This window comes from Sturnus vulgaris, chromosome 2, assembly GCF_052056855.1.
Source record: "Sturnus vulgaris isolate bStuVul1 chromosome 2, bStuVul1.hap1, whole genome shotgun sequence".
NCBI lineage: Eukaryota > Metazoa > Chordata > Aves > Passeriformes > Sturnidae > Sturnus > Sturnus vulgaris.
Window position 1 is genome coordinate 54,031,810 of NC_142244.1, and position 16,599 is coordinate 54,048,408.

General features: G+C 40.9%; 1 protein-coding gene across 3 annotated transcripts in view; it reads right to left on the reverse strand.

The window, feature by feature from the left end:
• Window positions 1–12,666, reverse strand: part of DCLK1 (doublecortin like kinase 1) — a 224,924-nt gene extending 212,258 nt beyond the window's left edge. For all 3 annotated transcript variants that reach the window (XM_088159567.1, XM_088159568.1, XM_014868918.2), the window contains exons 1-2: window positions 12,343–12,666; window positions 8,971–9,359 (exon numbers count right to left, since the gene is read on the reverse strand). In XM_088159567.1, the coding sequence (XP_088015693.1) occupies window positions 8,971–9,346 (376 nt within the window). In that variant the 5' untranslated portion in view covers window positions 9,347–9,359; window positions 12,343–12,666. The remainder of the gene's footprint in view (window positions 1–8,970; window positions 9,360–12,342) is intronic.
• Between the last annotated feature and the right edge of the window lie 3,933 nt (window positions 12,667–16,599).

The window sequence follows — 16,599 nt, forward strand, 5'->3', positions numbered from 1 at the left end:
TGAAATATGACCAAAAAATATAGGCTACAAATAACTTTTTATAAAAGGTGGATGGAAGTGTCATGGAAATTTGTTAACATTGATTTTTTGAAGCTTTAGGCATCCTAAACCCAGGACATGTATAGGCAAGAAACCTCCCTGCATTATTTAATGACTAAATATATAATATGTGGGGAAATGAAGATAAAGAGTAGCAATTACAGACTTTTCATCACAACAAATTTACCATACTTAGAAGAAAAATAGTGGCTATTAGTTCCTCTTTCTGTTGGAGCATTATCTACAGTAAAATATTTCTGCAAATACCACACCCACGCAACTTCTGGGGAGCTAGAAATCAGCCAGAAAACCCAGCACCCTGTGGATTAGCACCTGAATCCAGTCCAGCTGAAGGCTGCTGTGTAAGGAGCACCTGCTTGTGTGCTCCCAAACTCTCCTTTGAGCTTGAATTTGTGGCTGAACTAATAGTAGCACTAGATGAGTAGAATCAGCTCAGTGATCTGACTGAACATACCAAAGACACTACTAATTTTGCAACATCAAGCTGATCCACTCCATCGTCTATCTGGGGAAAAACAAACAAACAAGCCAAAAAAAAAAAAAACCCAAAAAAAACCAACAACCAAAAAAATAGAAGAAACCAACACTAGATCCAGCAAGACCACGCCTTCTGGCAGCCTGCAGTTAAATCACAAATAATGCAAGATCCTATCCTGAACAATACCACAGAGACATCTGAGATGTTTTAGTTCTGGGTTCAAGAGTTCACTGTATGCTAACAGCACAGAAGCCTTCATGTCAGAAATTTAGCCCAGGGTAACACAACCAGAACAAAACTCAGTGATGCACCTCCTATGCCAAAAAACATGTAAGAACCAAGGATATTCCTAATGATCACTACCCCTAAGGAAAGAGGGCTCACAGTTCAATCATTAAAAAAAAAAGTAAGTATTAAAAATTTACTTCTGAACAGAAACTTCAAGGTTTCAAGGCACCCAACCCAATTCCACAGATGATATAGCACACAAGGAATGCAGGCAAGATACAGAGTCATCACATTTAGAAATGGAGGCAGGGAACACTGGGACTTGAGGCTTGGATAAAGGTAGGCTTTTCCTTTTAGCCACTGCATATATACAAGACATGGATATAGACATGGATAAGGAAACATCAGAATAGAAAGGCTCAGCTACTGTAATGAGTGGTCAAACAGTGCAAGTTCCCTTTTATTCATGTCCCTCCCTGTCCAATTGTTCTAGTACTAGCTACTCAGTGCCAGGTCAGAATGCACCCACAGAATGACATGCACAAAGTCAAGAGACTTTAAGGGGAAAAAAAGAAGTCCTACTATGAGTAAGACTGCTCTCAATCTAATAAATACTTGCTCTATAAAACAATTTGCAGAAGTCTTTTATAAATTTTTAAGCAAAATTTATTCTTGCTTACACTTGTATTTGCAGTAAGATGTAAAATCCACCAGGAACTGCAACTGCCTTTTTTTTTTTTTTTTGAGGAGGGATATAAATCTGGATTTTCAAGTTCAGTCCCATTAGGGAAATTGCTCACTTCAGTTGCACAAAATAACATTTATTTAAAATCAAGTCTTCAAATTAAAATTCACTTCTCAAAGGGTAGGCTCATAAATAAATGTCAATACACTGTGTACTCAGGATATTTGCATTTAATTTATTAAGAACTCTTTTGGTTCCCCTTCTTGAAAGGACAGTGTTCCACATGATTTTTGATATCAGCTACATTTAAAGGTCAGATGTATTCCTTGTAGCATTTAACTGCACATCAGCTCTTCATTACAAAGCTAAATTTGTGTGAATGATCACTAAAAAGGACCAATAGGATCACTGAAATTTTGGGATTGTTTGAACATAAGCATTTTTTGCCCTTTCCTCATTTCCAACAGTACCATATTACATCTATATAATATTTATACCAAGATAATTTTTTCCCTTCAAAAGGCTTATATTTAGCTACAGAACACCTTGGAGGTAGAGCATCCAAGGCCTTCTAAGATGAAATAGCTTTGGTAAGAACTATTTTAAATAGGTTAACAGAAATACAGACATTTCTCCCATAATGTTGTTATTCAAAACTATTTTAGATGTTAGCCAGGGAATGCAATTTTCATGCATGCTGCTCCTAAGGGTCAGGCCTGTAAGAATAAAAATCTTTAGCACCTCTGGTGTTTGCATGCAGAGAAAATCTTAAAGAAAAGGACAAAAGGTCTTCACTTAGATTTTCCATTCTCTTTTTTTTCACCAGTACCTTCAGGAGAGAGGACTGTAAAGAAGTTTCACAAGGGGCATGACTTAAAACTCCAATAAATCCATCTCCTGCTTTAGCTATTGATTCCTCATCATCAGCTTTGACTAACTGGCAGCTGGAAGAAGAAAGTAACAATCTCCAGACACTAGATTCCTAACAGAACAAGTGTTGAGAAGGATTCTTTGAAAAAACTGGATTAAGCAAAGGGCACAGACAATACAGCCCATTTAAAAGTGTCAATTTGATTGCAGCTCCCCAGGAGAGCGGAGCAAGTGTTTCACATGTTACTAATGGAATTTTGACTCTTGATTACAGTATCAATAGCCATTAGGAAAAGTAAAGGGGAACACCCAGCTGCTTTGGGAGAGCTGGCATCTAGGAAAAAAAGGGATTAATACAACTTAGAAAGTATCCCTTTCCTGAGAGCCTCTTCACAGCAATAGCGCAAATGAAACACAACACCGGAACCTTTCAAGAAAGATGCACAGCACTTGTTGGTCAGTATTCCTATAATTTATTTCGTATAAATGCTCAACACTTCAGGAAATACCACATGGAACAGTAAAATAAAACTTAGCATTGAGAAATTAATCAGAAAGCTAATCATGTAGAAGGGCAGATCCCAAAACATTTGTTTTGTTTTTAAGCATAAACAAAAACAAAACAAACCAAACAAACAAAAAAACTGAGAGAGAGAAAAACTACTACGTGTAGTTACACATCTGTCAAAATTCAATCCAGCTGACCTATCAGAAACATGCAACATTGGACAGTAGTTCTTATAGGTAATGACAGAATTTCAAGACATGCTTCACTTACTAAACGTTTTTTAAATAATATCTATGTGTACAAAGTGATTGCTAAGGAGACATTGAATCACTGCATATAAGTACTGGAGCTTTCATGATGCAAGTGTCTCCCTGTTTTCCACATTGGTATTAGCAGTTAGTTATCTTCTTCAGCTTGCTGATATTCTCCCTATAAGAATGACCAAGGAAGGCATCATCAGGAAGGCATCATCTCTTAAAAACCATTTTTTATTTTGTTTTTCTGTGCTTAAGATGACTTGGCCTAAAATGGCTTCATGAGGAAGCCAGTTCATCTTAGGTGGAAACCCTGGAGAAGGGAAAAAGAACCTGTTTGAACCACACAAGCAGAGAGGGAACATCAACCCCTCTTTGTGGAGGTCAGGACTTGCCAATTTATGGAAAATGGTGTTGGTTCCTTGGAGTACAGCATGTAGTAGGAATGTGAAGTTATTTTATTAATTAGCAGTGATTTATTGGGGTCCATTTCCCTAACAGATAGGGCAAAAAATATCTTAAAGAGGATGGGGAAGGGACTAGCACTCCCAGCACTCCATATCTAGGCATACCTGCCTTTCTTCACTTCTATCCTTTGGTTTTATGCATACAAAAGGGAGATCTCAATCTCTCAGGAGAAAGGACAAAAATTCTGACTGTGCCTCACCACACAGAGCAGACTGCAAAAGGAAGATGACCTGAATCAAATAAATTACTGATACTTGATAGTTCCCAAATGTGTTAGTTAATAGAACAATAACCTACTTTAACTACATTGCTGCTGCTGTCTTGTCTTTCTGCAGGGTCTGAAAAAATGCAACAGTGCAAGAGATGGAGCATCTCCAGGAAATAAATCTGAGCTACACACGTTCACCTAACAATCAGATGCACCAGAAAATTTAAATCAGATCTCCTCTGACCTTTGAAAGGACTTCTTTCACAAGCTTTCTTTCTTCTCAGTTTAGACTAAAAAGTTCTTTTTTTCCTGATCAAAAGCCAAATAAAAATACTTCCTCTTCCCTCTGCCCCCTCAAATTTCAGCAATCTTGTTACGAGATAGACACCGTACACACTTAAAAAACCACCCCACCTAAAATAATGTAAAACACCTAGAATAAGAAACCACGTGGACTTCCAATAAGCTGTTAAGCAAGACACAAAGAAAATCAACTGGCTAGTGGATGAACAAAATAATCAAATAAACAGTGCCAGAACAACCCTCTACTATTTTATGCAACAGGATCATTCAGCTGTTTGTTTATTAAACAATATAAGGATTGCAGCCATCTCTGCCACAGTATTCAGTCCAAGTTTCCCTAAATTTGATAGCCCTGGATCAAGTCCATGGTAAATATCCAGTGTAAATTTAATCCTACAAACAAATGTCCACATAGATTCAGCTCTACAAACATTTAAACAGATACTTTACTATTATTATTTTGATAGCACATTACACATGCATATGAATCCTTCCAGCCCATCAATTCCCAGATGCTGAGGTAGGCATGATCTAGAAGAAAAAAGCCATTAGCTCTAGAGAGCATCAGAGACCATGTCAATCAATCCCTACAGTCTGGCCTGGCTGGGCTTCTCACCAGCAACACCTGAGTGGTTGGCAGAGTCAAGAAGGCAGCAGGAGCTAGAAGGAGAGGGAGAAGCTGAGATATGAGTAAGGAGGTGACAGTAGGAGAAGCAAGACCCATATCTAAAACAGGTCAGGAACACTTGCAGCCCATCCCTTCAGCAGGGAGACGCTGCCTTTTGAACCCTCGGCTGGCAGGCAGCTTCTCTGCTGCTCTGAGCACAAACTGCCTGCCTCCATCACGAGAGCCTTCCACAGTCCCCATGTGACCCAGCATCCTCCTCTGCCCTGCAGCAAGGTTCACATCTCTCAAGAGTCATTAGCTGGTTACAGCTATTACTGGGTTTTAAAGCTGGTATATCTACATCCTTTCAAACTGCTCCCTCAACAAGGTTTGCAGCTATGAGAATCCCTGGGAGGCATTCATGTTTCTTTTTCATATTATTCCTTAAAACTGTTTTTGCCATTATACCTACACAAAACATGCACACACAGAAGAAGTCTTTAGAATCACTTGGCAGTGCACCCAATATTGACATATGACAAAATTGTTTCCCAGTATGCTCTCAGCCTTGTGGTCTGGGGTTTTCAGCTGGTCTTTGACTACCAGCTCCCAGCTGCAGGGTTAACTTTGTGGTAGCTATTGTAGAAACCTAAAACAATCAATTCTGATTCATATCCAAGACTAAGAGTCAGTCTTTATTATAAAAAATAATGAGAAAGGGATGCAGTTCTGGCTATGGATTGATTCTGTGGTCTTTGTTCCACATAGCAGGACTCCAGGAGTAAAAACTGCAAATATTCTTTGTTTCAGAGTTACCTTGTGATGTTCATTGGTTATTTGGGGGGCAAGACCCCACCACCTTCAGCTTTAAGGATGATACAGTTTTGGAGAAGCGAAATCCATTCCAGAAACTTCCTTCACAGCTAAAAAATGTAGCCTTCAAAAGCAACTTCATCTTTATTGTTTCTACATGCTATGATTGCTTATCATGCCAAGGGAATAAAGTCATATCACGCTCAGAATCCATTCTTTAAATGTAAGAAGGTCCTAACATCAGAGCTGACAAAAAGAAGGAACCTGAATCTGTTGCATTACTTCCTTCATGTAGGGTGAGAGAAGTTACAGACCATGTGAAACTTTTTACAGCAGTACATACTCTTGTTATCAAAATCCAACAAATCTCACATGTAAGTCTTAAGAAAAACAATAAATAACCAAACAAAAAGATGGGGGAAAATAAAAACAAAAACTCAAAATCAATTAAACCAGAGACCTCACAAAACTGCCATGCCCAGGGACGTCATTACTTTCAAATAAAGAGAAAACGTGTCCATGCATCTCAAAATAATCTACAATGGCAGCATGCAGCCATGCCAGATCTGAGCTGTATGCAGATTGAAACTAAATATAACTGAAGAAAAACAGCTTTTACAATCTTTTTCCTTTGGGACTATCTTTCATGCAGTTCTGTGTGTTTAGCTCAGGGATGAAAGACAGTGGCTGCTGTCTCATTTCCCCCAAGAGCCTCTCTGCCTTTATGTATTGCATGAGAAGGTAAGAGTGCAGCAACTTCCTCACAGGCATAGAGGCAAAAACCAACTCCAAAAATCAAGGCTTTATACATTTGCTTTCAATATACATTGCAATCACCAAATCAATGCCTTCCCCCAATCACGTAAATTCATAACAGTCACAATAAATTAATTACTGAATTCACACAGAAGGGAATAGCCTCACCATGAAAAAAAGCAATGCTTCATATTTCAGTAGCTGAAGCACAAATGTCATTTGGCAAGAGGCAAAAATCAAGTGATTTTCCAGCTATTTAAACACAAAGCACAGCTTCAAGCTAATTAATGCTGTACCAGACGAGCCAAACTCTAATAAATTTGTATAGTAAAGAGTGGAAGGGGCTTATGCAAAAACCATCATTGAGCTAATAATATATGAACCTGTGCTCCTTGTGAAGTTCTGTGGGTGAAACAACTCATCCTGCAGTTTTATACAAATAAACAGAAGCCACTTTTCAGAGAAAATGAGAACGTAGCTCTCTTCTTCCACACAGACTGACTTCTGTAAATGCCACAGTCTTAATGGAACAAGAAAACAAGACTGTCCTCCTTAAACTATATCAGGAAGGGAAGATGTATTCATTGAAAGGGTAAGGAATAAAGTCCCACAGGACAAACAGAAATCCCAAATGCCATCTTTAAAATGAACCTAGGCTCTTGCGCTGCCATTCATTTTGACTGACTGATTAATAACTGGCATTATTCTTCACTAGGATGCCAAAATAAACCAATCTTACAGGTTGCTAGATTTATTTCTGAATTCAGTTTTTATTTTCAAAACTGGTTCTGACTGGCTGCAAAAGGGCTGTGCAAATCAACATTAACATCAATGAAACTTGCTTCTTGTTGAGCATACCAATCAAATAAGCAAATGCACAAAGACTGCTTTTAAACAGATGTTGATTAATATTGGTTTTTCCTCCCAGAAATTGATTTTCTCTAGCAATTAAAACTGTATTTGTCAGGACAGTATTTAAGTGTGCCCCGAAATTGACAACATTGCTCCTAAGACCAGTTTCCTTTCCATTTCATTACACCTCTGGTCCTAAGCCTCAAACCTGTTACTTAGACAGACAATCCCACCTCTTCAATTTTCTTTCTGGAGCATCTTAATGTTGCCCCTTACTTTCCTTTTTACACAAGGAAGATTATCAAGAATATCAGGTTCTCAATACCTAAAGGGCTTGCTATGCAAAGCTGTGCTCCTCTATCAGGAGCCACCCTTGGCATTACCCTTTTATTCTTCTCTTTCCATATTAGCTTTCTTCTGATCCTCTCATTGCACCCTGATATTGCAAGTTCTTTCACCTGGCACTAAAAATTTTAAAATCACATAGAAATTACAATCTCTGTTACAATACTAAATTGTCTGTCTGGTGGCTATCTATCCATTCTTTACTGGTTTGTCCAGGACACACTGGAGCCAAGGATAGGATGGAAGAAAAAATGAACAAATTGTTCCACCTTTATTTTCTTGGAACACAATCAAGTATCTGCATTTGAACTTCACAGGTAAGAAACACTCTCATTTATGGCCATATGATAATCAATGCCTTCATACTCTATACATTCTGATGTTTTACTCTAGAAACCCACTGCAGTCCAGAACCACTTCATGTTGGAAAAGCTACTTTAGCTGTCTGTAAAACTTGTGAAAAGTACTATCAATTTTTAATATTCAAATTGATTAATGCTGACAGCTTCTTTTGGCAATAGAACTGTCACTGAAGGAGTGATAGATTTGTTCTCAATGGGCAAATTAATGACTGGCATGTCTGACATTTCACAATGACTAAGAATTATCAGTTCTGACCAAATCACTGGTGATGCTTTATACTGCAGGTACATGAGCCTTATTTACAGAAAACATAAGACCTTTACAACTACTTAAAAGAAGGATGTAGCAAGGTGGGTGTTGGTCCTTTCCACACAAGTGACAATCAATAAGACAAGAGGAAAGGCCTCAAGTAGTGCCAGAGCAGGATTAGATTGGGTATTAGAAAAAATTTCTTCATCAAAAGGGCAGTCAAGCACTGGAACAGGCCATCCCTGTAGGTTTTTAAGCTGTGCAGATGTGACACTTAGGAACATGATTTTAGTGGTGGCCTTAGCAGTTCTGGGTTAATAGTTGGACTCAATGATGTAAGAGGTCTTTTTCAACCTTACCAGTTCTATGACTGGGGAGAAGGGATACACTTCAGAGGGAAAAAAGTTTACAATGTACCCCAGCTGAATCACGGCTACAATATTACACTTTTAACAGGTTGGAGACATTTACGCCACTCAATGAGACGCTAGTATTCTACTTTTACCTGTAAAGAAGAGATAGAGCTCTTCACTAGGCTTCATAGACTTAAAAAATCAAAAACATTTGAACTGAATTTCACAGATTTCATTAGCACCACAGACCTTTTGAAGTTTAACGCACTAAACTCTTATTGGTACTTGATCTTGCATCTTTATGAAAAGAAGGATTAGATGCAATCTTCATGATCTAGGACTATCAACACTATGTTCAAAAGAAAAGGTTAGACATGTTCAACAAGAAGGAAATAAGCAGCAAGACAACAATATTTCAAGGCATCATTTAAGATATTCACAATTTATTCAGACCATTAAAAAACCTTCCTTTATCAATAAGAATACCATTACCTCTTTTTTGAAAGACTTAACAGATTAAACAAAGGCTGACTCAAACCCAACTTTACACATCCAGATTTCACTGCTCACCTTCTACTAGCTGGTCCAAGGAGGAAATCTTCTTGGAGCCATCGATTGTGTAGATTGTTCTCACTCCCTGGGGCAGGTTGACATTGTCGGACAGAGTTCGGGTCAGGTCAGCCAGGAGAGCCTCAAAGGACCTAAACCGGTCAGGGGAGATGGCATATACAATCCCTTTGAAATACCGGTCTCCATTACGATAGAAACGAACTTTCTTGGCTTTCTTCTCAGAGCTCAGGGTCTGTAGAGTGCGGGTTCTGTAAAAGCTGCAGTGGGCACTGTGGGTAGGGCTGGGTAAACCATTCACCCGGGACCCTCTCCCATATCGCTGCGCTTTATCACGCTCATCAAAATGCTCCAGCTCCATATCTCTCCCAAGGGACATCTTGGAGTTCAACCTAAAGAATGCACAAGAGGAGAGAAAAAGCTTAAGAAGCTTAGAAGTTTTAAGGGAGCTCTTATTTGTGACTTCCTGTTCTATATGTTGTTCTTAGAGAGGACTACTTTCTAGGTTGAGAAAAATGTTTGAATAAAACCATGCTACATTCACATGGTCACATAAGCCTCTTGCCATGCCTTAGGAACGACATTTAAGTTAGACATCGTAACAACGTCACTCATGAACCCAAATGCTAATGATATGCAAACACTGAGAAATGTTTCCTCAAATCCAGTATCTCGGAAAATTAGGTGATGAAGTTGACCTAATGGAAAAAAGGAACAAATGCATCAGCTTTCTACTTTTTCTCATGTTATATTCAGGTGCTATTTGAGTATCATCTGCCTTCTAGACTGTTTGCCCCCACTAAACTCTTGGTTCTAACAGTGATCTCAAGAGGCATTGTTTCAGAAGGGCTGCCAGTTGCCAACAACTGTTGGCAATTAAGAAATTTTCAGAGGAATAGATCTGGCAGGCTGGCAATGAGAATAAGGACTATCACACACAGTGGGTCAATCCCAATGTTAAAAACTACCTACATATTCCAACCATTGGTTTCCTCACAGCCTATGCTTTGTAAAAATCATTTGAGTTGTGCTTGCACAAATGTTTTGCGCACTCTGAACCAAAAGAAGAGATCAAATGGCATGAAATTAAAGAAAAAATATATTAGAGGGAGACAGTGTTTTTCAATGAGCAAGGTACTTCAGTGCTCTATGTCCTGCAAGATGTATTATTAATATCCTAAGCCTAATATTCTTATTGATTAAGGCCAACATCTTCTTTTGCCATCACCAAAGGAATGATAAAAGCAGTGTCGTTGAGCAAATCAGCAATTGGTATCTCCCATGTTTGACAGTGAAAAACACCTGTCAGCCCTGACCAAAACAATCTTATTTGTTCAATACAGTTTACATAGACAGAAGCTCACATGTTCTGAAATAAAATCAAGGAGGCAAATACTTCTGCTCCTTTTTGATAACCAACACAAGACTAAATAATCTTCACAAACTGAAGACAGAAAAATACCAAAAAAAATAGAATAATCAAAAGATCATTAGGTTCAAAACATACTCATTTTAATTTAGGAGCCACCTAGATTTGCAGTTGTCTGCAGAATAGTAAAGCACTGTAAGTTTATTTATAGCACAGATACATAGACCTAATTTAGAAGTGGCCTCTCTCATTGATTTCCAATAAAAAGACAAAAACCAGCAAGCACTAGCTTTGTTTCAACCACTCATAATGATGTGACCATTAAGAAAAAAAGATGTATTCAAACCATCTGTAGAACAGTGGGAGGAAATAGAGAAAAACTTACAGATGCTCTTTGGCTTGCAAAAGTTTGTATTAAACCAATGATTATACAGCTGGACCCTGATGGTGTAAAGCTGTAGGTGATGTGCTCAGCAGCTTCTCAGAGCAGTCCATGTGCGGGACTAGCACAAGCACCTAAGGCAAATGTGGGGCCCTAGTGGAAATTATTTACCCTACTTTGGTTACAGCTCACAACTGACTTTGTTACACTGATACAGGATCATATGCTTATGTATAAATGCAGGATTTTACTTGTAAATCCTTTAAAAGTACCTACACTTAGTAGAGTGTATGTGTGTGTTTGCTTATATATATTAAAAAAAAGGCTAATCTCTGCTTTTCCTGTGCACACTACATCCTACTTCAGTGAAATGAACAAGAACATTTGCTGTGGCATTTCACTGATGCTCCTCTATAGGTTAAATGCAAAATATAGCTTAGTGGCCACATCCTGGGATTGCGAACACACCACCACTGCTTCCATGTTAAAAAAATTTTGTCAGCTATTTTAATTCACATCCAATCCCAGTGAGAACTTGTTATTCAGATTTAATGCACAATTCAGAAACTGTATCTCTGAAGAAATTCCTGTGCCAAGAAAAATGGATTTTTCTTAGGTCTGCTGCTTTCTTTGCTCAAATCATCTCAAATACAATCCCTCTCCACCCAAAAAAAAAAAAAAAAAAAAAAAAAAAAAAAAAAAAAAAGTTCAGACAAAGATATACTCTTTCAGCTTTATTAGTTTTGGATGAGAGGAGGAAGAAGTGCGAGTCACTGTCTTTTCTTCCACACTTTATGCTTTTATCAATAATGTCTGTAATCCTCAACTACGTTCTTAAAACCGAAATAGAGCTCCCCTTTAGCTCCACAGTCCTGATATGTAGAGAAAACCATGTTTAAACCACAAGGTCAGAGCAGACAAAGAAATGCTAAACAATTTGATCTGATGTTTCCGTTTGTGTGTATTAATATATAGTCTTATACAGGCAGATACGGAAAAACGAACAGACACGCCCCTGGAAAAACCACCATGCCATCACTTCACACCCTAACATCTGTTAAAGAATTATTTATAATACAGGTGTAGGTGAGCATTTCCACGGAAAAAACACACATGCTGATTAAAAAAAAAACCCACACCACGCCGCGATGTGACCGGGACCCAGCGCAGATCATACGGCGACTAAGCAGCAGGATGACCACTAGTCACCGGGGGAGGGCGGCGGGTTTGCTGGGGGAACCCGGGTACATGCGGCAGCGGCTCCACGAAAAGATGGGGTTTATTCTGCTGGGGTAGGGGAGCCGCGTGTGAAACACCCACCCCGACTGCTCTGGAGGCGGCACCCGGCACCTCAGCGACCCGCAGGGTGCCCGAGCCGCCCGGGGCAGGGCAGGGCAGGGCAGCGCCCGCTCCCCGGGGCCGCACGGCGCTCCCGCACCCGGCACCGGCTCCGCAGAGCCCGGCAAAGGCCGCGCCCCAAACAATGGGCACAGGTGCATCGCTCCGCTCCGCTCCGCTCCGCGCCGCGCCCGGCGACCGCGCCCCGGCGGCCCCGCACGCCGCAGCCCCACGCAGGACGGGGCAGGGCAGGGCAGGGCAGGATGGCCCCGAGCCCGGCTCTTACCTGTTCTCCGCAGCCTGGCGGGCACCTCCTCACTCAGACCTGCCGGCCGGGCGCGGAGGGAAGGCGGCGGCTCGGAATGGGAAGCGGCCAAAGAGCGGCGGCTCCCGCCCTCCCCCCGCGACCACCCGGCTGTAGGCGCAGTAGTTGCCGCAGAAAGCGGCTCTGCTGCCTTTGTTACGCCTCCCCTGGCTGTAGCGCGCTGCTGGGGAGCCCGGGCTGCAGCTGCTTCGCCTTTCTTCTGCTGCTGCGGGTTGCAGTGATTTGCATTAGCCCGGCCCTCATTGAAATGCGGCTCTTCACACCAGCCTCTCCCAGGCGCTCTCCAGAGGGCGGCGCCGCCGCCGCTGTCTCCCCCTCTCTCCCTCCCGCAGCGGGCCCGCTCTTCCCTCGGCGCTGCGGGAATGCCGGAGCCGGGAGCCAGCCGAGCCCTGCCGGGACCATCGGGCACCATCCCGGCGGGCTGGCCCCGGGGCACGTCCCGGCCGCACCGCGGGTCGCTGCCCGCCCGGCGCCTCCCTGCGCCCCGGGGGCCCCGGCCGTGAGATGTGCCCCATCCGGAGCTGCCTGTGCCCGGGGCACAGCCGTGCCTGTCGAGGGGACATCTGTCCCGAGTCCGAAAAACGCCTTGGGAAGAAATTTTAGCAAATGCATATGTTGGCGTTTCCAGGAGGTTCGCCTGGGCGCAAAGTACTGAAATCCCACGAGTCTCCAAAGCCCCATGACATTTTGGGTTCTGAAGGTGGGGTAGATGGGGAATTTAGGTATTAAAATCAATGGACCATGCTTATGCACACCACTCGCTTAGTTACAGCTGATCTTGGAGGTGACTAACTTCCATAGGTGCCACAGTTTTTAGGCTGACATTTCTCAGAACATGTATTTGGCCAAAGGCATTTCGGGCTTCGTCTGACTGATTCACTCAACGCTTGAGCCCATCAGGTCTTGGAGCATGTTTGCTAAGTCAGCCTCCAGACAAAAATTGAACCACACTTGATGCATTCTCCTCGTAAGCTTGTCATTCTTCACTTTAATGTAAAAATTTCAGTGGTGAGATCCTTCTTGATGTGAAGGATCTGGTTTGCTCTCCTTTGTGCAACAAAGACTTCAGCCCTCTTCTGCTTATCAGGTAAACAGCCTATGGTCCAGGGGGACAGGGAAGGGAAGAAAACACAGTCTGTCCCTTCTGTTGGAGCTGCTCCACTTTGAAAGAATTAAAAATGCATTAGATCAGAGAGAGGGAATTAGTCTGTAACCTCGTGGTTATGGCACTCGTTTGGGAAGGACAAAAGATGTCTTTGTGCGTCTGTATTATGGACAATTTATGTATTTTATATCCATAAATCCAGAGACAATCAGTGGAGCAGGGACTTAAGCCCAGGGCGCCCTGCTCCTTTTGATAGACTTTTTATAAGAATAGAGGCTCCTGTTTAATCTGTCTGAAGGCAAACCAAGTCTTCCATCTACAAAAAATGTAAGAGGCTCAAAAGAAGAAGGGGATGGAGCACTCTCTTTCTTTTCACCTAGAGAAGTTCACATGTAGGTTCTCAGGAGACAGGCTATTCCCTGAAGGAGAAAAGTGAATTGTTGTCCTGTCTTCATCATCCTGGAGGAGGTTTTTAATCGCTGAAGAACAGAGCAGATGGGAGTCTTCTGGCTAAACATTTTTCCTTACTTTTTGAAAGAGAAATGAGCACCTAAACCTTCAGTAAAACCCCTGCACAAAGGACTAACAGTATTAAAATACATAAACATCCAAAAGAGTCAGAATTCAATGTACAATTGTGTCCTCAGGTCTTACCACCTGCTTAGTTTTTGTGGATCTTATTCTAAGGCACTTAACTCTTCGCGATGGACAGAGGTGCAGAGTTACTTCACTATAAAGACTGTCGTTTTTCAGGTGCAAGTTGTTAAAAAATGAGCATGTCCACATTGAGTATTTCACTACCATTTTAGTCTGTTTGGTTTGTTTATTGGTCTGTGCTTAGACAAAATAGATACCAGTGATATTGGTAATTTTGGTATACTTGGGGGAAGAATGGAAACTAATATTAAAAGAATTCTGGTAGTCTTACAATGAAGCTTTATTCTTTAAACTACTTCTTTTGTAGGTCAACAATCAAATAAAATATTCATGGTAGTCTTAAATGATAAGAAAAAACAAGCAATCACAAAGATTAGAGATGGAAAATACCATTATGGTCCTGAAAAAGGAGTGTTCTTTAACATTCTTCAATGCTATTTTGTTCGATTCCTTTTAAATGTCTCATTTAAATGTCTTGGGGCTTCTGCTCCCCAAAGAAAACATCGCTTTAAAGCTGAATTCCTCCAATGATAAGAATTTTTTTTCTCATGATCAGGTTAATGGAAGTTTCTTATGTTTCAGCTCATTACTTTAGCTATAGTGCCCTGTATTCACGTACATAATTTATTTCTCCCATTGGTGTTTACATCTCTCTGACATGTATTATTTACATCTAGCCTAAGTGTTCAAAATATTTCACAGACGTTCAAGAAAGACCTTCATTCTGACTATATCAAAAAAAGGTCAAAAGAAAAGAACACAGTATAAATCAAGGCAAAAGTATAAACCCAGTAGGAAAGTATCTTTTAAAATATGCTGGTTTGTTCATTTGAAGTTTTGTGTCTAACGTGAAGACCCAACACAATAGTGCAGTCTGTTTGTCAAGCATTCTTACCATGCTTTTATTTTTATGCACTTTAAAATACGCTTTACCTATTTTTCTTGTGTTTGTTCTCCATTTGAATTAAAGCAATGCAATTCCAAATAGAAACAAAGCCAGAATAAACCATCCTACAGTTATAGAATAATCCTGTTAACAAAGCATGCTGTTTTCCTAATTGAAAATTGTTGAACAGACTTTGAAATATTGTGTATTTCTAAGACCCCCTGCAAATGCATCTTTATAAACCACAGTACAGTCATTTCTCTTTGGATAAAATAAGTAACTTTGACTTCTCATCTCTGTTTATGTTGATCAAGTTTTTCAGATCTAAGAGTCTTCCAACAGTTTGAGCTTTCCTGAACTTTTGTAATTTTTGAGCACCTTTGTGAAAGTAGAATTGGATACAGTTATGTCACCACACAACACTCCTGTATCTGAAGGGTGTACCAAATGCATAAGAACATTGTTCTGGGAGCTTCTCTTTAGTTGACTAACCACTGTGACCCCTAAATGCTTTTCAGAGTCACTGCTTTCCAGGACACAGTCTCCAGTCTTCTAAACGTGACCTACATTCTTTGTTCCTGCTGAATGACCTTGCATTCAGCTGTCTCAAAAAGCACGTTCAAATGATCCTGGCTCACTAAAGGATGTCAATTTCCCTGCAGAAAAACTGTTTCTTCTTTGCATTATTTAGCACTTTTTGCATTTCATGCCCTCTGAAAATTTTGCCATTAATGTTGTTAAATATTTCTTCAGATCGCTCATAAATGTATGCAATAGCAGAGGACGGCATTTTCTGAAAGGCAGGGCTCTGTCTCCCAGGGCAGCGGTGTCAAGGGTGTGCTTACAGCTCACTCCACTTCCCATCAGAGCAGCACTGGGCTCTCAGGATGCCACTCCAGGCCAAGGGAACCGGTGCTAACACCACTGCCGATGGCTATGGCTCAGCAAACAGCCTGTGCCAGCTCCCAGCAGGGATCTGAGCAACTGGAGCGGCACCAGCCAGCTGGGCACCGCAGAGCCAGCCTGGGCTGGGCTGGGAGCCCTCCACCAGCCACACCGAGGGAAAAACTTACTCCTGAGAAACAGCAGAACTCCACAGATTCCTCAGCAATGACCCAAGGGATGGTGCTTGGCTGTTTGTACTTACATTTGTAGATCCGCCATTTAGCCGTTTCACAATTAATTATTACGTGTTGCACTGATTTTGTGCAATGCCAGTCACTTAATTATGTCGATATACTGCTGTATGTCTGTTGCTTTACAGAGGCACATGTCAATGCAGCCATCTTTATCAATCATGTCCTACAGTTTCACCCAAAAAGCTGCTCAGTTTAACATGCCTGTTGTCACTAATTACACAGTCATTTTTGGTATTGATTATGTCATGTATCAGGATTCCATTTGTTTTTACCTGCCAGTGATTCCAGCATAGATAGAATTATAAAATCATATTTTTATGTTGTCCAAATGTAACCCTGGCTTTATCCATGGTTTTATTACACGCTTAACATCCTAGAATTTCTTGAATAGCAACATTAATTGTTCAGGCAGACCAGTAATAATTTCTTTT